The 22,860-nt window shown below is 45.4% G+C and overlaps 1 protein-coding gene across 1 annotated transcript in view; it reads left to right on the plus strand.

Moving 5' to 3' along the window:
• RAD18 (RAD18 E3 ubiquitin protein ligase) overlaps positions 1 to 22,860 on the plus strand; it is a 506,049-nt gene that overhangs the window by 433,267 nt on the left and 49,922 nt on the right. Inside the window, exon 11 of the mRNA XM_082265473.1 lies at positions 5,899 to 5,964. Coding sequence (XP_082121599.1) covers positions 5,899 to 5,964 — 66 coding nt within the window. The remainder of the gene's footprint in view (positions 1 to 5,898; positions 5,965 to 22,860) is intronic.

The following is a 22,860-nucleotide window of genomic DNA, read 5'->3' on the forward strand; positions in this document are numbered from 1 at the left end:
CGCCTCTAGGTTCCTTTGTTGCAGGAGGGATTGGAGAGCGGATTTTCTCTAATTGCCACCTGCTGTTAAGACTCCAGCGGTTTGCCCCAACTTCCCTGGAGGAACACGAGAGCCTGCGAACCACCACGGGCACTGAGGTGAGTTTACGGCAACCCCTTTTACCCCCCAGTAACCAATATGTGCGGCGGCAAAAGGCTGATCTTTAACCACTTTAAGACTGCCCACTGCCCATTTACTGCGGCAGGCTGCCCCTCCTGCGCGAACTGACGTAGTCCTACCCGGTCGCGCGCGTGGTGCTGGGGGGTGCCGGCGGCGCGCTCCCGCCCCCACTATGCAGCGGGGATGCAGATGCACGTGGCCGGCGACCCGCTGAGACAGGAGGAAGGTCAGCTTTTGTAAACTCAGCTGACCGTTCTTCTCTCTGAAATGATCACAGAGCCCCTGTGATCCTTCTATATAGGATCACAGATCTCTGTGGACATTTCACAAGTCCCTCTCCCATACAGTTAAAAAAAAAAACTCCCCTAGGCTCACGCATAACCTTTTGATCACCCCTTGGTTAACCCCTTCTCTGCCAGTGTCATTATTACAGTACCTGTGCATATTTTTAGCACTGATTACTGTAGTAATGTCACTGGTCTCCCCCCCCCCCCCCCCAAAAGTGACAAAAATTAAAGTTAGGTGTCTGATCTGTCCGCAGCAATGTCGCAGTCCGGCAAAAAAAACGCAGATCGCCGTCATTACTAGTAAAATAAATAAATAAAAATGACATAAATCTATCCCATAGTTTGTAGGCGTGATAACTTGTGCGCAAACCAATCAAAGTACGCTTATTGGGATTTTTTTTTTTTTTTTAACCAAAAATATGTAGCAGAATACAAATTGGCCTAAAAGGATGAAAAATTTTGATTTTTCATTTTTTTTTTTCTTTTTGAGAATGTTTTATAGCAGAATGTGAAAAATATTGTTCATTCAGAATTGTCGCTATTTTTTTTTTTTTGTTTACAGCGCAAAAAATAAAAATCACGCAGGTGATCAAATACCACCAAAAGAAAGCTCTATTTGTGGGGAAAAAAACAATGTTTTACTTTCTACTATAAAACACTCCCAATTTAAAAAGAAAAATGTAAAAAAATCAAATTTCTTCATAAATTTAGGACAATATATATTCTGCTACATATTTTTGGTAAAAAAAAATCCCAATAGGTGTATATGGACTGGTTTGCGCAAAAGTTTTAGCTTCTACATGGGATATATTATTTTTTATTTATTTTTTACTAGTAATTGCGGCGATCAGCGTCTTATAGCGGCTGACAAATTGGACACTAAGGCTACATTCACACCACATTTTCGCGCGTTTTTTACCGCGATTTTTACCGCGATTTACAGGCGTTTTTTGTGCAGGTGTTTTTAGATTGAATAGATACCAATGGACAACGCCTGTAATCTGCCCAAAAAGAAGCTCATGTACTTTTTTGAGTGTTGGCCATTTTGCTCACAGCATCAAAACGCTCAGATGTGAACAGGGGCCATTGAAATGAATAGGATTTGTCTTGTTGGGCGTTTTGAGAGCTGATCCTAGAGCAGAAAAACTCCCCAAAAACGCCCCAAAACGCCTACATGTGAACGGAGCCTAAGTGACACTTTTCTGGGGAGCAGTGACACCAATACAGTGATCAGTGCTAAAAATATGCACTGTCATTGTACTGACACTGACAGGGAAGGGGTTAACATCAGGGGAAATCAAAGGGTTAAATGTGTCACTAAGGAGTGCCTGCCCACTGATTGGCTCCCACTATTTCCAATCACAGCAGGAGGGGATCACTGGCGGCGTGCATGCGCGCCCCAGACCCGGAAGTACAGAAAGACCTACAGGTACATGATTCTGCTCAGAGGAGCCGCAGCCCTGCAAGTGAATCTATATGGGACGGTCAGCAAGAGGTTAAAGTATAACTAAAGGTAAAACACTTTTTTTTTTTTTTAGTTTTGGATGGAGTGGAGAGGGATTAGAACCCCTGTCTGGTTTTTACTGCTGTCTGTGCCTCTGTTAGGGAGATTCACCCCCTCTATTTGTCCTGTTTACCATTATCATTGAAAGTAAAAGAAAATCCCAAATTTTAAGTTGTCCCCAGAACAGGAATAAAGGGGGGAAATCTTCCAATGGGGATTCTAGTTATGGTGACATCCAGGGATTCCATGACTTGGAGGGATTTCCTCTCACTTCCTGTTTTTGCAATGTGACAGGAAGTGAAGGAAAGTCTTCTCAGTGAATAATAACCCTCCATTACTATCCAAAATGGGAAAAAAAAAAAAGTGTTGCCTTTAGTTCTACTTAATGCCCATATGGGTGGTGAGCTTAAGCTCCCAGCACAAAGATTGAGCTGTTATAGACTTCCTTTGTCCAGTCTAAAGATCAGGAGTTGGCAGGACTGGCTTCCGATCATGTGACCACTTGTGACAGGGATCACATGATCGCCGATGCTTAAAACTTGAGTTCCCGTCATTTTTTTTGTTAAAAGTCGGCAGCTACAAAAAGTGTAGCTGCTGACTTTTAATAAACACACACTCCCATGATCCAACAGTGTTCTCACCCCAGCCGTTCTCTCCATGTCCTGCCTTGGTGGCGCCAGCATCTCTACTATGGGCACCCGGCTGTGACAGCTTTCAGGTTCACAGACGGGTGCCCACTGTGCATGTGTTAGCGGCGCTGCACTCTGTGACTTCTAGGACCGGTCGTGTCCCAGACTGCTTCAGGAAAGGGAATATCGGCTTCTGATCACCTAAGGTGACGGAAATGGAAGTGGGAGCAGGTAGCTGCTCCCCCCCTCCTCCTCCTCCCCCCAAAAGCTCAGTTTCACAAATAGGAGTCGAGGACGAGGCCTTAAAGTGGAAGTTCCACTTTTGAGATGAACTCTGCTTTAAGAGGGGAAAATTAAAGTGGCGTTCCACCCAAAAGTGGAACTTCCATTTATCTGCGGCACCTTTCGGGGGGGGGGATACCTGTTTCTGACAGGTACCCTTCCCTACTTCTGGGAGACAGCACCGCGGCGCCATCCCTTGGGCGTTTGGCCCCCCTTCTCCTTCCCCCCCAATTTGAAAGAGCAATGCGCTTCACGCATGCACAGTAGGGAACTGGCTGTGAATCTGAAATGCTCCACTGCTGGTTTCCCTTAGAACGAATGGCAGTGGCAGGACACGGCAGCCGATCCGAAAATCAGCTGGGGTGCCGACATTGCGGGCTCCCCGAAGTGTTTATTAAAAGTCAGCAGCTATAGTATTTGTAGCCGCTGACTTTTAATTTTTTTTTTTTCCCCTGGAAACACCGGAACACCGCTTTAAGTCAAATACAGGTATTTACACTAGCGGCATTTCCAATACATTTTACTGTTTAACTGTGTTTTTATTTTATTATATTTGCCCAGAGTTCAGCTGTAAATGTTTAATTTTATTTTTCCCATTGAATGACCTATATCCGCCCACACATCTGCAGGTCTGGATGGTGGAAAAGCAAACAGGAACTGTCTGTGTTACCCGCAGTCTCTCCTTACTTCAGGCCGTTGCTCTTGAATCAGTTATCGCGGCATCTGCGTCTGTCTATATGATTCATGCGGCCTTGTCAAGGTTGGCTTTGAGCCGTCCTGGAAGCCGCGGACTTTGTAGGGGTACTTCTGTATAGAACATTGACTTAGGCACAGCAGCAATAATCGAGGTCTAGCTTCAAAGTAAAACCCTCATTTCTGTTTTTTCAACAACTTCGGCTCTCACACCTGTTCACCCCTTATGGACCAAAGCAATTTTCTGCTGCTATGGGCAATGAGGAGAGAGACAGCAGTGGGAGCAGCTGTCTAAGTCTAGTATCTGTTCTTATCAGTGATCCAGTTGGGGCTCTGTGCTGTCATTCTGGCCTGACCCAGGGTGGAGTGTCTGACTATTTATCCCTGCTGGAGTAATGGGGGCTTAGAAGGTTGGTACCGGCTGGGACAGAAATCGGGGCGCCCACAGGCAGTTGAGGCACGAGAGTAATCCCCCCGGGAAAGCTAGGAGAGCCCAGTACCTCCTCATTTGCATGAATCTACCTTGTCTGGCCATGGGCTGGGAAGGCAGAGAGTCCGCGGTGTCTGTGCCTCCTGGGAGTGGTCGCCCTAGGGGTGCTCTTAGTAACACCTGGGTGTGGGACCCCACAGTTTGAACCAGCACATGGTCACAGTCCCCAAATGCTTATTTTTTGCACTGCGTCTTTTAGGGCTGGGCCTTTTGGCTAGGCCTGGGGCAATTTTTGTCTTCCAGGCCTGAGGGCCCAGCCACTGCACATTGCACGGCCACTTATTTATTTCATTTATTATCTCCTACTGTTTGTCTCACTTCCGCTTATGTGTGTGTTTTCTATATGGATAAAGGGTATGAGTCCTCTGGCTTACCCTGACTTCTAGGGGGAGGATGTGTGACCCTCAGGTTTTTTTCCTCCCCTGCCCCCGGGGGGTCCATCTTTGGGAGAGCCCCTTGACCCAGTATTTGATGATCGGCTTTGGCTGACCTAGAAGAATGGTATCTGCCAGGCCTTCTGGCAAGGCAGACTATTGTAAACCCTTTGTCCCTGTAAAGAGCCTTGCCCCCCCAGGGGATCAGGGTAATGGTTCATCCCCTTTGGGGGGTGGACTAAAGCACACCCTTAAGCGCACTTTTTAGCGTCTTTCAAATGCATTGTTTTTGTTCACTTAATGGTTTTTCCATTTCAGGTTTTTGCACCACCATGGACTTAGACATGCTCAACCCGTGGCCCTCCCAGATGTTGTGAAACTACAAATCCCATGAGGCATTGCAAGGCTGACCGTTACAAGCATGACTCCTAAATGCTGAAGCATGATGGGACTCCAACATTAGTAGTTCTGCAACAGCTGGAGGGCCACAGGTTAAACCGGAGTTCCACCCAAAAGTGGAACTTCCGCTCATTTGCTTTCTCCCCCCCCCTCCAGTGGCACATTTGGCACCTTTCAGGGGTACCTATGACAGGTACCCATTCCCCACTTCCGGGAGACGGCACTGGAAGTTTGGCCCCCTCTTCTTTCCCCCGCCGTCGTGCCAATCCGAATGCGCAGCACAGCATTGGGGACCCACGGCCGGGTTTCCTCACTGGCAATGGCGGCGGCATCACCCGATGGAAACATCGGCTGCGGTACCGACATTGCTGGACTCCAGGACAGGTAAGTGTCCTAATATTAAAAGTCAGCAGCTACAGTATGTGTACAGTATGTGTAGCTGCTGACTTTTAATTTTTGAAGGGGGAGGCGGAACTCCGCATTAAGTAGCCATTTCCTCCCCAGCCTGACTGTCCTTGGTCTGTCCCCTTTCTTTCATTGGGGTCAGTACTTTCAGTTATGGTGTCTCAACATAACATGTGAGTGTTACCTACAGTGATCTTCATGCAAATATAGCCTGCCTAGGAACGCCCATTGCTCCATACTGACACTCACCCATCAATGGATGTTTATATTTGCATAACTCCTCCCAAGTGCCCGCCTTTGGCTTGCATCAGAGGGTTCTTGAGAGGAGTACTAAGGCAGGGTCGCTGTGATGTTGTCATGATGCTATGCACAGTACCCTGCCAACCCCTCCCACCAGCAATGACCTGCGTGCATTGCATAGAGAAGCACTGAGACCCAGTGATGACATCATTGGGTGTAAAATAAGGTATGACATGAAAATAGGCTTTATTTAAATATTTAATTTGCTTGTAGATTTTGGGAGGGGGGGGGGGGGGCAAAGAAGGCAACATATGAGATTGAACTTAAGCTTTAAGCACCATCCACATTTAAATGTATTGTAAGTGGTATATAAATCTTTTTTATTGGAAATGTGGCCTATGTCTATAGGTGAACTTTGTTGTTTTGACTCTTTCAGCTCCAGTTCCGACATCTTGCGAGACATAGAAGAGGCATCGGTGCCGAAAGAGTCATATTCAGCCCCGTAAGTACCTCTTAGAGCCATGTCTGCTGCGCATCAGGATTCCCTTGTAATCAGAATATATTACCAGCAAGAACGGGGAGCCGGCTCCTGGTAATGACTTCTTCTCTTTGAAGTGGGGAAAAAATAATTCAACAGCTTAAAATAGTTCCAGAGTCCTGCGGGGGAGTGTAATCTTTACTCCTCACAGCAAATTATTCTATATAAAAAAAAAAAATAAGAAATCCAAAAACGCATTTCCACAGACAGGGAGCGCGGCAGGATCCGAAAGTTACACAGAACCAATCCCTTTCTTATAAACCTTCTGTTCGAACAACGCCTTTCCTTTTTTTGCGTTTTTTTTTTTTTTAATTTTTTTTTTTTTGGCCCAGCACCTTTCATTTGATTGGGCCTCCCTGCAGCAACAAATATACAGTTAAATAAAAAAAATGTTTTTTTTTTTATTTTACTCTTTTGGGCCAGTTTTCCATTGATAATAAAAACAATTTAGGAGATATATATTACCATTTACCACCAAATGAAAGCCCAATTTGTCCTGAAAAAGACGGTATAATCCACCTGGATGCACAAAGTAGTTGCGGTGTACGTACAGGTTAACGAATACATGTCAAAGTTGCAAAATTGGGCTTAGGCATTAAAACTTGTTTTACCCTTAGGCGCGAAAGGGATAACAACTATGTAACTATGTGTTCTGACAGCAGAGATGTATAAAGTACTCGAAACCCATACTTGAGTAAAAGTACAAGTGCTCGATCAAAAAGTGACTTGAGTAGAAGTGGAAGTGCTCGATCAAAAAGTGACTTGAGTAGAAGTACTAAAGTATTCAACATTTTTTGTACTTAACCGCTTGCCAACCGCCGCAAGTAAATTTACTGCGGCGGTCAGCCCCGGCCAGGCAGAGTGATGTTAATTAACGTCACTAGCCTGGGAGGGTCTGGGGAGCGAGCGCGTGCCCCGCGCGGTTACGGACCCCCCCCCCCCCCCCCCCCCCGCGCGTGTGAACGGCGGACCCGATGTCCGCCGGTCACTCGGCGATCGTCGGGGGAGAGGGAGAAAGTCAGGCGGCTTGTGTAAACAAGCTGCCTGTCCTTCTCCTCGGTGTAAAGACACTGATCACACGGTTCTACTATGTAGAACCGTTGATCAGTGTCCTTACACCTCAAGTCACAGCCAATCACAGTAAGAATCACGCCCCTAGGGACACACACAGCCCCTCCCTCTCAAATAAAGTTAACCCCTTCACTACCAGTGTATTTTTACAGTAACAGTGCATATGTATAGCACTGATTACTGTAGAAATGTCACTGGTAACCCCAAAAATGTCAGTCAAGGGTCCGATCTGTCCGCCGCAATGTCGCAGTACCGCAAACAAAATCGCAGATCGCCGCCATTGCGCGTTAAAAAAAAAAAAAATTACAAAAATCTTTCCCTTTGTTAGTAAACGCGATAACTTTTGCACAAACCAATAAAAATACGCTTTTTGCAATTTTTTTTTATACCAAACATATGTAGCATAAAACAAATTGGCCGAAAATGTTAAAAAATTTTGATTTTTACATTTTTTTTTTTGGGGAATTTCATATAAAAAATGTGAAAAATATTGTGATTTTTGCAAAATTTACGCTCTTTTTTTGTTTATGGCGCAAAAAGTAAAAAGCGCACAGGTGATCAAATACCACCAAAAGAAAGCTCTGTTGGAAAAAAAAAGGACGTCAAATTCGTTTAGGTACAGCGTCGCACGACCGCGCAATTGTCCGTTAAAGTCACGCAGTGCCGAATCGCAAAATACCCCCTGGTCGTTTAGCAGCCAAATCCTCCGGGGCTTAAGTGGTTAAGTATTGCAAGTTGTTTTTTTTTTTATTTTGTTACTCATGTACTGAAAGTAAAAGTACAAGTACTGTGTTATGTAGTTATTAAAGAAAGAAGTCAAAAGTTTGAACATCATATTGTTTTTTATTATTTCAAATGCAGCTTTTATTTATATATACAGTAGCATTTATTTTCCTATGCGCTGATTTACACATGACATTATACACATTTTTTTGAACTTCATGAAACCTGCCATCTACTGTTCTGGCAGTGGTAATTTTTATAATAGTAATGAGTAACTATGCAGCACAAAAAAAAAATATCGGAGTAGAAGTATTGAAATCATTGAAAAAATGTAGTGAAGTAAAAGTGGAAGTAGGAGAAAAAAATTCTACTCTAGGAAAGTACAGATACCGCCTTTCTGTACTTAAGTACAGTAGTGAAGTAGTTCTTCTTAGTTACTATACATTTCTGTCTGACAGTGGCTGCAGCCATTGATGGTGGAAAATTTTCCCAACATGTCTCTTCAACAAAAGTTGATCAAGCTATCAACTTCTGTCAAGCAGATACTGCCACATACTGTTCAAAATGTCCCTGCTATACTGGCTGGATTTTAATAAGTGTATGGCCAGCTTAAGGCAGCATGGGGCTTGTGGCAAGGTAGTTGTTTTGGTCTCAACCCATCTCTTTGATACTGATAAGGGTTGCAGTAGGAACCGAGAAGCCGTCCCATTTTAAAGAACCATCAAACTGCCTACAAGGGTCACCCGCCCTTGTAAAATAACAAGTAGGTACACTGCTCTGACCAATTGCGTTATCCCCCCCCCCCCCCCATCGTACTGAAGGAGCGTGAAGATTGTAGCAGGACCCCCTGCACATTCACCAGGCCGCGGGCTCCTGCCTAGCTTGCCTTATGGATGATCTGGCTTTGTGACCCTTTCACCCAGCCTACAGTAATAAATAATTTTACCTGCAGAGCCTCTTTTGAAAACGGAATTCAAGTCACACATGAGTCCCTTGTATGCATCTACAGATGATTTTCATATGTTCTTTTGCCGACTAGCCGGACACAGGATGTCCCAATGCGTTTCGCATTTGTAGGCAGCTGACTACCTGCGCTGAATACCGATCAGCCATCCTGTATCACGGCAAGGTGAGATAAGTGATGTTCTGAAGCTCCAAGCACACCATTACAATTATAAAAGGTCTGACCTCTACACATACCTGCTTGCCTGTCCAACATAAACACCTTTACCCAGCCGTATAGAGTTTTTTTTTTTTTTTTGTTTAAGATACTGCTAGTTCTGCCTTTCCACCTAACATATTCAGTGTCTGATTGCATGCAGAACGTTCAGCCTTTCCAACGCATGCGGTTTGTTCGTGTTCTTACAGTAAATGTGAATTATAGGCTGCCAGTGAGATTTTTCAGAAATGTGCATTCCTGGAATTCGGGAGCTGCGCCAGAGACCGTCACTCTCTGGTGCAAAACGTTACAGTTTTAACCATCTCAGGTTGGCCAGGCAAGGCTGGCAATAAGATGTTTTATCTCCAGGGCAACATTGAAATGCCAAGATGATCACAAGGCAGGGGAAAGAAGTCTACGCTATTCCTGTAGTATATCTGCTTTGTTAGCCTGTAGGCCTCTGAGGCCCACAAGTGGCCGTTTCAACAAACATTATGCAGGCATGGTCCAATGTTGTAAACAAACAAAAAAGAGAATGGCGCAAGAAAAAATGAAATACACTAAACCAGGAGTTCCCAAGCTGTGGGTCGGGACCCACTGGTGGGTCATGAGCTGCATTTGAGTGGGTCGCGAAGAGCCGGAAATCACTGAGAGCGGGCCTGCTTAAATTGTGCTGTACGAGCCCACGCAAATTACAGAGAGCCAGAGCAGTCAGATTGTGATGGATTCAGAACCCCGCCCATGCAGTTTACGGAGGCTGGTCTGAAATTCCCACGAGGAGGATACTTTCATCAGTGAGTACGTATGTTGGCTGTTATGTAGGATATGTTCATGGAGTGCAGAGCCAGCTCCTCGGTCCTGCTGGCAGCAGCGGTGGTGGCTAGCCTCTCAGCTATAGTGGACAGAGACAGCAGCCTTGGTGTCATAGGAGGACCATGTGGCCTGGCGGTGTCAGGAGTTCATGGCAGCTTCTGTGACCCCAGTAGAGGATCTGAAGGAGAAGAGCCAGGACACCAAGACCAGCATAGAGCTCATCATCATGGAGACTCTGGGTGAGGTGTGCTGGGCCCTGGAGAGGGCAAACAGGAGCTTCACCTTCACTGTGGGAGAGGAAGGAGGGTGAGTGCCAAAAAGCATCTTCTGCCTTATATTTATTTAAATATTAAGTGTATTCAAAAATAAATTGATATTTTTAATTTAACATCCCCATCTCTTTAAAATATGCATTATTATTAATAATATTTGCATTTATATAGCGCCAACAAATTCCGTAGCGCTTTACAATATTCAATTACAGTGGGTCCCGAAAAATAACTGTATTCAGAAGTGGGTCTCGACCCAAAAAAGTTTGGGAAGCCCTGCACTAAACAGTTAAAATCCTCAGTATAGAAAGCCCATTATATAAAATTAGTAAAGGTCCTTCAACATTATATAATGTCAATGGCAGCTCCCCATAGAGTAGAAGATGATCTCTGCAAGACAAGAGGGGACAAATGGGGCACCAGCCTGCGTGTAGAAGTTTAAAAACACAAATTTAATGTAAAAAAGTAAGTACTAGCTACTCACAAAAGTGGTGCTATAACCGGCATATAGTGTCATGAGTTGTATAAGGCAAATTGAAGTGTCCCCAGCATCCTAATGCATGTGGTGCAACGCTGTGTAGCTGGAAATGTTTATTCGGATCGCAACTCTCAGCCGGTAGCCAGCGTGGGGCGCACAGCGGGCCGTGCCAGAGAAGCCGTCCATTAGGTGACCTCGGAATAGTCAAGTGACACGTTTCAAAGCATCTTCTGCCTCTTCAGACCTCCAGTCCACTCTTGACGTTATCAGGAAACACACCCTAAGAAATGTCACAGCCTTTGTTGATGTGCATGTAGGCCGGAAAAGATTTTAAAAACAGTGTTTTGGAAGTCCATGTTGGAGCTTGCACAGAGCTGATGTACACCTCCCCTCTTGGCAGTGTTAGGTCCTGGCATTTGATGGCTCAGACTTGATCATCTTGGGAGGAGGTTCCCATGTAGCCCTGTACCTGGAAGCACCAGGTATCTTGTGAGCAATCCCAACAGAGCAAATGAGTAGTGGTAAAACATTGCTAATGTACAGTAAGTATAGGTTGATTGGGGGTACTCTGCACTGGTACCCAATCCTCTTCTGGACTGGGTGACACCCAGTCGTAAGAGGTGCTTTGTGGTTGGCCAGTTTTGGTGCCCAAGCACAAGGCCCAACCCCCACTCCAGCCCAGCTAGAACGCGATCTCACCTGCTGAGGCTGACCCCACTGCCATCTTGTTCCCTGCTCCTTGCCATAGGCCTCCTCATGACATTCCTGGCCATAGACCTTTATATCAGAAGAAGGAATGTCCACATGGTAGTCAGCTTTGCTGGTGGTGTTCAGGGAATGGAAAGATAGACAAATCACTAGGATATACATTCCGGAGTTACTTGACATACATAGTCGGTCACATAAAGTAGACGATCGTCAATATTCACAAGTAAAAGCACATGCAGCACCTCAGTTATCTCCCTCTAGTCTCTCCTCTGCCCAGGGTCATCAGCACTCATAGGACTGTGTTCTCTGTAGACACCCCCTTGCTAGGTACACCTCTCCAAGGAATCCTCCGGGGAATTAGCCTCATACAGGGATCTCCAGCCTGACCTGAAAGGCCTTTGCAATCTAGTTAAGAGACAGAACTTTTACAGCCTGCTCCTCCTGCATACAGGTCCACTCCACCCGGCCTCCTGCCCTGTCCTGGGCGTATGTGTTCTGGTTACATCCTAGCAGGTATGCGCCAATAGACAACTGTGTCCCTTCCCTTCTGGCTTATATATATGGCTGCTGACTCGCTCCTGACATCACTATGGAAGGGCTCTACCTAGCCTAGCACCTAGTAACACTACCTGCTGTACAAGACACTATTCTGATACAGAGCCACCTAGTGGCAAACCAGCTAACTGCACTGTTATTCACTTAGAGCCAAAGCTGTCAAAGACTCTCCCCTTGTGGAATAGAATGCTACATAGGCTGGCACGCCCACCACCACCACCACAGCTTGTCACATGACCCCTATTCAGGGCAAAGAGTCTTGATCTGTGTAAAAATTACAAGCCACAGAGCTGCCAAGTTTGCATGAAGAGCAACCTGACCAGTTTTGTGCCTAGATACAATTCCTTCGGGGACTAAATCAACATTTACTGCAAAACTGACTACCTAATGCAATGCTGTGCTACTCCTTGTAGAGTTATAAAAGTAAGTTTTATAGGGTGTTCATCCCAGCAGTCTGCCTACTTAACCTTTATTTCTTTATCGTACATCACCAGACACAGAACAGCCATAAATTACTATCTAGGTTATACGCCACCTATAGGTGAATGGACACTGGCAACCAAAAAGACAAGTAGTGCCTCTCTATATAACTCCTCCCATACAGTAAGTACCTCTGTTTTTTCACCAGTGTCTTAGAGGTGATGGTCATGGTTGGAGAAGCTCTCCATATTTTTAAAGAAGAAGAAAAAAGATTATGCTACAATCCCGGTTAAGATCTCTGGATCCAAGGGGATTGGCAATCAGATCCACCCGAAAGTGGAAGAATAAAAGGATGGTACCTAAGCCTTGGTAAAGGAAAAATGAGGTATTGCCTGTAATGCGACCCCCTTGGGTGCTGTACTCTGGGATCCTGAACCCTTGATAAGACTAACTCCAAAGCCGTCCCGGCAGGGTGCTCTAAAGGTCCAAGGGAGTGGCCCCAAAAATTAGGGGGACCCGGTCCTTGAAGGTCGACAAGTGACAGAACCCGCCATGATGGGTGAAGATTAGATTCTAGTTATATGCAGAATCCTGCGGCAGGAATGGTAAGTTCACTTTAATTATGAGGCATTGTTACCTTCTAATTTAACAGATACCAGGTGTCATGTTTTATGTCTCCACTAGAGGCAGTATATGTATTCAGCTGTGGCCTGCGTACCTTGAATGCCTTACATTTTTCTGCTTTCAACCCCCCTGATGCTTGGCGGGCAGCGGGACTTTGTGCATCCGCTTACCCTCTGTGGCTCAGGTTCATATAGCACCTTCAGTGGCCATACATGCACGTGGAGCCAGGAGGGGGTGTGTCCATGACACGTTAGTGTGCACGTGGCATGTGGACGTCCACGTAGCACGCCGCACATGCGCAGTAAGGGACAACTGTGCTGTGTGTGATAAGCTGTTACAGCTTGGCACATGCGTTGAGTAAAGTAAGTACCTCAAATTTTCTTGTCTGGAGAAATGTCCTCCCAGAAAAGGAGTGGGGGGGGAGGGGGCACAGCGGGAAGGGGCACAAGTGTGCCACTGTCAGGATTGGAAGATCCTAGCCATACATCCTCTGTGTTAACCTCCCCTGAAAGTCCAGAGGCGACTGGCCAATCTGAGCCATTACAGTTGTCAGGCATAGTAGCCACATATAGTGCTTCTGTCTCAGCCTACGCCACTAAGGACGATTTGTCATCAGCTTTAGCCGGCGTTGAGGGAAAATTTGCTGGCATGATTGCTTCAGTGTCACAAGGGGGGAGGAACCGTAATAGAACCCCCTCACCTGAGCGCCCCCCCCCCCCCCCCCCGTTTTAGTTCAGGATTGGGCAGAGAATGTGGAAGAAGTAGCTGTAAATGGCTTAGAAGAAGGCCAAGCAGAGGATTCCACTTCTGGGCAGTCCGGGTCTGAGGATCCATTCTCAGCCTCTCATTCCCAGAGATTGTTAATTCAGTCTCTCACTGAAGTGGTCTGGTCTGGATTTAAATTACTTCCCTTTCTTATGTCTCTTTTTGCTCATTAGGCTCGTTATGCCCTCCTCAAAATTCTCAGGCTTTTGACTTACATCTGCTTTTAGAGCAGATAGTATATGCTGATTGGTATCATCCTGATAGGATTTGTATTCCTCCCAAAAGGTTTTCTTTGTTGTATCCTATGGAGGAAAAATTCTCAAGAAAATGCAGTATGCCTACAGTGGATGCTGCTATTTCTTCTGTAAACAGAAATTTAACCTGTCCTGTAGATAATGCCTGGGTTTTTAAAGATCCAGCTGATAAGAAATTGGAATCTTTACTAAAAGCTTCCTTTGCTATTGCAGGGTCTGCAATACAACCGGCAGGCAGTGGCGGCCATAGGAGTTTGTCAGTCTTTGAAAGACTGTATTAACCTAGTGTCCAGGAGTGTTCCTTCTCGGGGTGAGTCTTCTGAAGATTTAGCAGATTTACCTCGGGCTTTGTGTTTTACAGTAGATGCTCTTAAGGGCTCCATACAGCAAATGTAATAGTTTGCTCTTTTGTCAGTTCATATGTGCCGAATCCTAAGGCTAAAAAGTTGGTCTGCGAAATTAAAGTGTAAAAAATTGCTAGCTGGTTTTCCCTTTCATGGGCAGCGTCTATTTGGTGACGATGTGGACAAATTTATCCAAAAAGATTTCAGGGGGAAGAGTGTGCTTCTACTAGTTAAGAGAAGTAAACATCCTCCTTTTAAGGTGTCTAACATTCAGGTCCCCAGTACTTCTAATCCCAGGCAGTTTCGACAGCCTCAGCTGTCTGAGTCTAGAGCCAAGCCTTCAGGTCAAAGGCAAAAGAAACCCTGGGCCCTGAGGCCTATCAAGACTAGCTCTAAATCTACCTTGTGAAGGAACGCCCCCAATCAGGTGGGGGAAAGGCTACTACAATTCTCGGAGGCCTGGGTGGAAATGATTCAGGACAACTGGGTTATTCCCACAGTCTCGCAGGGGTACAAACTAGAATTTCGGGTGTTTCCTCATCCTCGGTTTGTAAGGGCAAACATGCCTGCAAAACCTCTAAAAAGAAGATCCTTCTTTCTGGCTCTGGACCATCTGTGGTCTCAAGCAGTGATTACAAAAGTTCCAGATGAGAAATTCAGGGGTTTTTACTCAAAACTTCGTAGTCACCAAGCCAAACGGAGGCCTATTCTGGATCTCAAAGCCCTGAACCAGTTCTTAAACATTCTCACATTCTGAATGGAGTCAATTCGCTCAGTCATGGCCTCTAAAGGAGGATTTCTAGCATCCATGGACATCAAGGATGCATACCTTCATGTGCCAATTTTTCAGGCCCATCAAAGGTTTTTCGCATTGCGGTGGAAGACCGTCATTTTCTGTTTGTGTCCTTACCCTTTGGGCTAGCCACGGCTCCACGAGTGTTCACAAAAATCCCAGCTCCAGTATTGGCTATTCTAAGGTCTCAATGGATAGCAGTGGTAGAATACCTGGACGATTTATTATAGACTGGTCAGCTTCAACTCAGTTCAGTTCTTAGAACGTCTGGGTTGGATTCTGAATTTGGCAAAGTCAGCATTGCAGCCAGTTAAGAGTCTAGAGTATCTGGGTTTCCATGTGGATCTGGTTCGGATCGTAAGAGGGAAAAAGTATCCTTCTGTACATCTTTCTATGAGGTTGCTAGGGAAGATGGTCACCTCATTCGAAGCAGTTCCTTATGGCCAATTCCATGCCAGATCTTTACAGAACAACGTTCTGTCAGCCTGGAGCAAAAAGATCCAGGCCCTAGATTGGGGGGGTCCCAGACGTAGATCTGTCAGCATCCAGGTTCAACAACAAGTTGGACAAGTTTGTGTCCAGAACCAGGGATGCGCTCGCAGTCGAAGTGGATGCCTTAGTGACTCCCTGGGAGCAGTTCTCTTTGATCTATGCCTTTCCCCTGGTTCAGCTGCTGCCATGACTTCTGCCACAGATTCAGGAAGAAGGGAAACCAGTAATCCTGGTGGCTCCAGCTTGGCCCAGGAGGATTTGGTGCACACAAATTCTAAGGTTGGCGGTGGGAGGGCCATGGGTTCTCCCGCTGCGTCCGGACCTGCTTTCTCAGGGTCAGATATTCCATCCAGCTTTAAAATCCCTAAATTTGACAGTTTGGCTATTAAAGCCTGAATTTTGAGGGAGCGGGTTATATCTTGTCCTGCAGTCTCTGCCATGATAAACGCTAGAAAACCAGTCTCTAGGAGCATTTATTACAGAGTCTGAAAGTCTTACATTTCTTGGTGTGAGGCCAGTAAGTAGCATACCCGTAAATATATCATCGGGAGAATTCTTGCCTTCTTGAAAGTAGGGGTAGATATGAAAAAGTCAAATTTCAGCCTTGTCAGTCTTTTTTCAAAGACCAATTGCTTCGCATTCCTTAGTCCCAGCCTTTATACAAGGGGTGCTACATATTCTTTCACCAGTTAGGCCACCGTTGTGTCTTTGGGATTTAATTTTGGTGTTGGCAGTTTTACAGAAACAGCCTTTTGAGCCCATGGGGCATATTCCCCTGGCTCTTTTGACCAGAAAGTTTGTCTTTTTGGTTACAGTAACTTCAGCTAGAAGAGTATCGAGTTATCGGCTCTTTTTTGTAAGGAGACATTTTTTTTATCTTACATCAAAATAGGGTGATTCTACGTCCACACCCAGGGTTTTTGCCCAAAGTGGTGTCCACTTTTCATTTGAATCCGGACATTCTATTGCCTTCCAAATCCTCAAAACAGCAGAGGAAAAGTTGTTACATTCTCTCGATGTAGTACATGCATTTAAGGTCTATTTGAAGATGTCAACTGCGATTCGGAAGACCAACCTTTTGTTCGTGCTGCCAGAAGAGCCCAGGAGGGCATGCAGCATCTATGTCTACAATTTCTCAGTGGATTCGCCAGGTCATTATCCAGGCGTATGGTTTAAAGGGGAAGGTTCCACCTTTTCCGGTAAAGGCACACTCTACCAGAAGAGTAGGTGCTTCTTGAGCAGTTCGCCATCAAGCTTCTTTAGCTCAGATTTGCAGGGCCGCTACTTGGTCTTCAGTACATACATTCACTAGATTCTATCAGGTGGATCTATCAGTTAGGACCCAGGAGGATTCTGCATTTGGCCGCAGTGTGCTAATTACAGCTATGTAGAGCTTTTCGGTGTGATGGTGGTTTTTTCGTATTTAGTGTCCCCCTCCCCTCAAGTGCATTGCTTTGGGACCTACCAGATAGTAATTATTATGGCTGCTCTGTGTCCCATGATGTACTCCAAGAAAAGGATTTTACAGGTAAGCTGTAAGAAGAATCCAATTATTTGGTACCACAACTTTCCTTTTATTTTTCTATACTGTTCCAGTCTTTGTGGACAAGCAAGGAAAATTTGCAAAACTAGAAGAAATTATGATACTGTTCTGCATAAATACTCCCCCAAGTCTTTATGGATGGTGTTATTAGCATGAAATGCAGTGAGGACAGATTGAACTGCTCAGGGGAGGAATTGGCCCATAATTTAGCAGCTGACAGCTCCCCGGTTAGATGAATTCTTTGCAACTGGTGACCTGGACGCATCCAGCCCTGCCAACACTCAGGCCAAAGGCTTGATCAATTGCAGCTTGCTAATTTATGTGTATGGAACAGATGATGCATTGCAGGTTGCCTTGTCTCCTCTTATGTACTTTATTGCCATGCAAGAATGGACTGACCAAGTGGATGCAAATGTTCTGTACTCACCAACGATTAATTGCTCAAACAATGTCGCAAATGAGAACATAAAGTGATCCATCTTATGTAACAACCCTAGAAAGCTAACTGCTACGCAAGAACACCCAAGCGCTACACTTAAAAGCAGAATTCAAAGGCTCCTGTTCCTCAACTCATAAAGTTCTCAATGCCTGGTTAAAAGAGATGTATGGGATTTTTTTTTTTTCTTCAATCATACTTACCCAGGTTGATGCTGCATCTGTCCCCCTGTGCCTCTAAGACTGAGAACTGAGCAATCTAATTCCGCAGATCGTTATGTTCTCAAAACTCCATGAGCAGAGAGCTAGTATTAGTCACCAGCTCTCTGCTCTGCCCACACCCCAAGGCCCCCCCAACTTACTGGAGTACTGGGCTGTTGAGGGGACAGGAGCGGCTGGCCTAGGCTCTTAGCAGCTCGCCGATGCTGGTTCATTGTCATGATTTTGCCCAAGTCTGGACCGGCTCTGACGTATGAAGACAGCAGGCTTCAGCCCTCTGTCTGCTGAAAATGGATCACAGGAGTGCAGAACGAACTGCACTCCTGTGATCCACAAGAGAAGTACAGTCAAACAAGCTTTGGGTGTACTTCTCAAAATTATTTAGAAAAGGGTTACCATAAGAATCTATATCTAAAAACCAACTTTGGCTGCCCAAAGGACGACCCCCCCCAGCATATACAGCATCTAATGCTTGTTTGTCTAGGGGGGATCTATTAGAAAGTAATACTTAACCTTAGCCCACTGTCTGGTATTTGTCCTTCCCGGCGGTTCTGGTGGTGACAACCAGTTCCCTAAAGCCGCTCTTCTTCTCTAGTCACACCTCTGCCCCTCTGGCCATTACTGATTACTGATGGCCATTGGTCCTGCAGTTTATGTGATGAGGTTTAGGGATTGTCCACATTCTGGGGCAAGAGAGAGGACAACCTAATGAAGATAAATATTACTCTCTATTACACCCCCCAATTTAAGAACGAGAATGCAACCATCATGAAACTAATGGGTAGGCTGCTATTGCCTGCCTCCATCAGAAGATGCACTTTAGCTTGCAGCAAGTGAAATAAATTTGAATTCCTCCTCTTTGCTTGTTCTGGGTTTGTGTCCCAAATGACAGCCAGACATGTAGCATTTCAAGACAGTGAATGGACAGTAGTTTCAGCCTGTGACAGATGTATTGTAAAGTAATGCTGTTAGATTCTAGGTGCTGCTTAGATTCCCTCTCTCGACTAGCTCTGTGATGGACGACCCCTACCGACCAATAGTGCGGTATAAGAGTTGGGTTTGAACGTCGTCATTTTCTTGCAACTAATAACTTGTACTGCTTCGCTTCGCCCTCTCCCACACATATCACTCTCACAGCTGGTCTCCCAATTATTTTTTCTGCTTTGCAGAGAATCCATCGGGGGAGGCAGACACCATTGTTATGCTCTGTAAGGGAACGTTTTTGGCTATAGTTAGCCTTCAGCATTTTATTTGTGATCATTTTTATTTCCTATGGTTATTTTTTAGTTAAAGTGGAAGAAAAACCTAACACTTACTATTCTTATGTAGCACCCTCCTAGGTAGGTGCTAGTGAGTGAGTATCATTTTTGGCTCCGTCTGCCTATCAGAGGAGCAACAGGCAAATCTATATTGCTTTCTGCCTACCAGAGAGCATGATCTTGGAGTTAGGTTTGCTCTGTGTGATTTATCTGGTCTAGATAGTGTTTCACACTGGTCCAATAGGGTGGCATGTTGGACAGTGGTAGGAAACCTCACCAATGGATACACAGGTTTTGATATAGTGCCGGTGATTGGCAGAGATTGGCTGTCTCAGTGCATTATGGGATACTGTATAAAAGCAAGGAGCACATGTGCTGCAGGGTCTTTTGGCTGGTGAGCAGAGTTCCAGAGGGAGGGCGGCGGCTGCCTCCTCCTCTGTAGTGATGGCACATGCTCATAGGCGGTCGGCCTGGGGACCAGAGGAAAGGAACTTAACCCAGAGGTCCAGGAGAGCTGACTGGAGGGGTAGAGACACTGGAGACCCTCGATAAACAGTATCGTGAGTACAGGGGGTAGTGTCTAGGGGCCTGACCTGAGGGGGGCCACCCAGGTGTAGGATAGTCAGAGGACAGGTGTCAGTCTGTTGAGTGAAAGGGGATACTAGGAGTGTATTCTGAAGAAGATAATCTACCCAAACAAGTCATCTATACAGAGATGTAACCCAAATTCATCTAGTGACAAGGTGAATTTGCAACCTGGCTGCATCATCAGGGAGAGTCCTCATGTATTGTGAATAGTTTAATGTGGAGTATCCCACTCTTCCCTTCTCCCATCCCTAAGTAAATAAAACACCAAAAAAAAAACTACTTCCCCTACTGTTCATTGACTGAGCCAAGGAGTAAAGTCTTAAATTGTGCATGCTGCAGTTGCCAATGGTAACCCAGGGGGATCCGAAAGTGAAGAATTCAGCAGTCGTCAAGGAGGCAGTGCTACACTTAAAAACATTCTTTCCCCTCTCCTCCTGCATACCCTGTGTAAAACGATCTGTATTCTTAACTTTTTCTAATCTGCTCCCGTCTGGTTCTATGATCCTGCTGCTTCGGCTCCCCTGCGTAAGGGAGCACTCGACAAGGGTTGGGATTTCCCAGAGTCAGGACATCACCCAATAGGCCCCCATGGCCCAGCTGTTGTCGGCTCTCTCGTTTCTCCTGTTTCTCCCCTGCGGCAGCCACACACTGACACAGCGGAGCCAGAGTCGCAGGATTGCATGACCTGACCGCAGCAGATTTTAGAGCTGCGCACAGATCTTTTTTATTACAGGATAATCAGGATAGGAAAGGGGACAGAATGGTTTTGATGAAGAGTTAAGCTGGCCATAGATGGTGCGATTTTTGTGGTTGCAGGAAAAAAAATAGCTTGATTCCCCCATCAGCACAGTCAATGTTGATGGGGAAATCCCTGCTACGGAGCTATTGTTTTCTCCAGGGGGATGGGGTCACAGGGAACCGTCCCTGCCAAGAGAACACACGGTGAATATTGCTAGTGGCTAAAGCCGTTGGCAATAATCGCATGAAAAAATCCAACAGGCTGGTTGTACCCAAGTTGATTGAATCAGCCTGCCCATATATGGTTTGAATCTCGACCAGTCCCTGCTGAACCAGCCAAGATTAGAATGGCTGGCTTTAGTGTAAAACTTTTCTTCTACTTTAAAGAATTTCTGTGGTCACTTTTTCATCATTTACATCAGCATTGTAATTTCAATACAAACCACTATTATTTGTGACAATCCAATATAAGATTACTTGAAAAACCACCTTTCATGTTGTGAGTCTGTCTTCTAGCGGTCTGTATCCACAACTTCCAGGATTCCCTTTATGCTTGCAGCTTCTCCTCCTTTTCTAAGGACTACATATCCCATGGTACCTTGCTTCCTGCAGTGACCTGTACTGACTCCGCCTCCTAAAACTCCTCCTCTCAGCACCTATGTAGTTCAAAAGGCAGGTTCTGTTAAATGTGTGACACAGCAATGCCTTCTCACAGGGCCTAGTGACTGTGCGCACCAATTTACTTCCTTCTGTGACACGTAAAGTATATTTATATCCTTTGCACACAGCCATGACACTTGTAAAGAAACATCTAGAAGATAGGAATATTTTTTAGAATTTTTTAAGGTATGATATGTGAACAGGAACACCTAACAAACACACAGTGGGTTTTTTTTTTCAAATTTATTGCAAAAGTTAAAATACACTTTAAGGTCCTTTTTATTGCAAAAACAAGTAATTCGTAACAATAGGAGGCGTGGCTAGAACAAGATATACTGCGGTACTCTTAGGCAGTATCCCTGAAACCACCAAGCTGATGAGGGGAAGTCCCCCTTAAAATTAAATCAAAAGGCTGGCCCCTGTTTTACCCTCTAACCCTAGGTTCACACTTCTGCAGGTGCGGAATTTGCAGCGATTCCCCCACTCGCAGTGAAAACACACTGCTCTGCAGAAACACAGCCAGCTTCCATTCATTCTGAATGGCACCCCCATGCATTTAAAATCGCAGTGTGTGTGCAGGAACCACAGGGAAATTGCATGGACAAAAAGACCATGTGTTTCCCCTGCGACAGCCTTTTTGAAAAGGTGCCATGTTCCTTTTTTATTTTATTTTTTTCATTTTGCAGAAACGTAGGCATGGCAGCCTAAATGAATGGGCTGGCTTGCCCGCGCAAACACGCAGAGATGCTCAGGCACTCCTGCTGCGTACACAGCTCATAATCTGACCTCCGGTAACTGGAGATCAAATGGAAGATAAGACACGGTTTGTTTTGTCAGCAAAGTGCCAGTATTTTCCCCTCGCGTGATAAAGACATTGCAAAAACACAATCTTTCTGCCGTGCCCCAGGCAGCGAACAGCAGTGCGCGGACAGCATCCATCTTCCCACTAGAGTACTCAGTGCCAAAACACTTCACTGGTGCTAATGTGATTTATGACCCTCTCCGCAGCACCCTCCGTCTCCTTCCATGACGCACACTAGATGCTGAGAAGTGGAAGACAATCTTCGTCTTTAACTAATCACGGTGCAATTGTTCTTCTTACACCTGTGTCTCCTTTCCAGCTCAGTGGTTGCCAGGCTGTTGTCAATACTGTGCAGAGGAACAGGTTTCTTATTAGATTAAAGTCCTATAACTGCCTTTTCTCAACTTTTTTTTTACCCCCAGAGGAGCCCTTGAAATCATTTTTAGGTCTCTGGAACCCTTTCTAAGACCACTTTATCAGGAGTCATTGAGGAAAATGCCCCTTACTTTAGTGGTCAGTAGGTAAAAGGCAACCCTTACAGTGGTGGTCAGTAGGTAAAAAGCAACCCTTACAGTGGTGGTCAGTAGGTAAAAGGCAACCCTTACAGTGGTGGTCAGTAGGTAAAAAGCAACCCTTACAGTGGTGGTTAATAGGTAGAATGTAACCCTTACTGTGGGGGTCAGTAGGTAGAATGTAATTTTTTACAGTAGTGGTCAGTAAGTAGAATTCAACCCTTAGAGTGGTGGTCAGTAGGTAGAATGTAATTTTTTACATTGGTGGTCAGTAAGTAGAATGCAACCCTTAGAGTGGTGGTCAGTAGGTAGAATGTAGCCCTTACAGTGGTGGTCAGTAAGTAGAATGCAACCCTTGCAGTGGTGGTCAGTAGGTAGAATGTAGCCCTTACAGTGGTGGTCAGTAGGTAAAAGGCAACCCTTACAGTGGTGGTCAGTAGGTAAAAAGCAACCCTTACAGTGGTGGTTAATAGGTAGAATGTAACCCTTACTTTGGGGGTCAGTAGGTAGAATGTAGCCCTTACAGTAGTGGTCAGTAAGTAGAATGCAACCCTTAGAGTGGTGGTCAGTAGGTAGAATGTAGCCCTTAGGCTGGCCATACACCATACAATTTTCTTATTTAATTTCCTTTAGATT

Source organism: Pelophylax lessonae (assembly GCF_965119305.1).
Source record: "Pelophylax lessonae genome assembly, chromosome: 8".
NCBI classification, from domain to species: domain Eukaryota; kingdom Metazoa; phylum Chordata; class Amphibia; order Anura; family Ranidae; genus Pelophylax; species Pelophylax lessonae.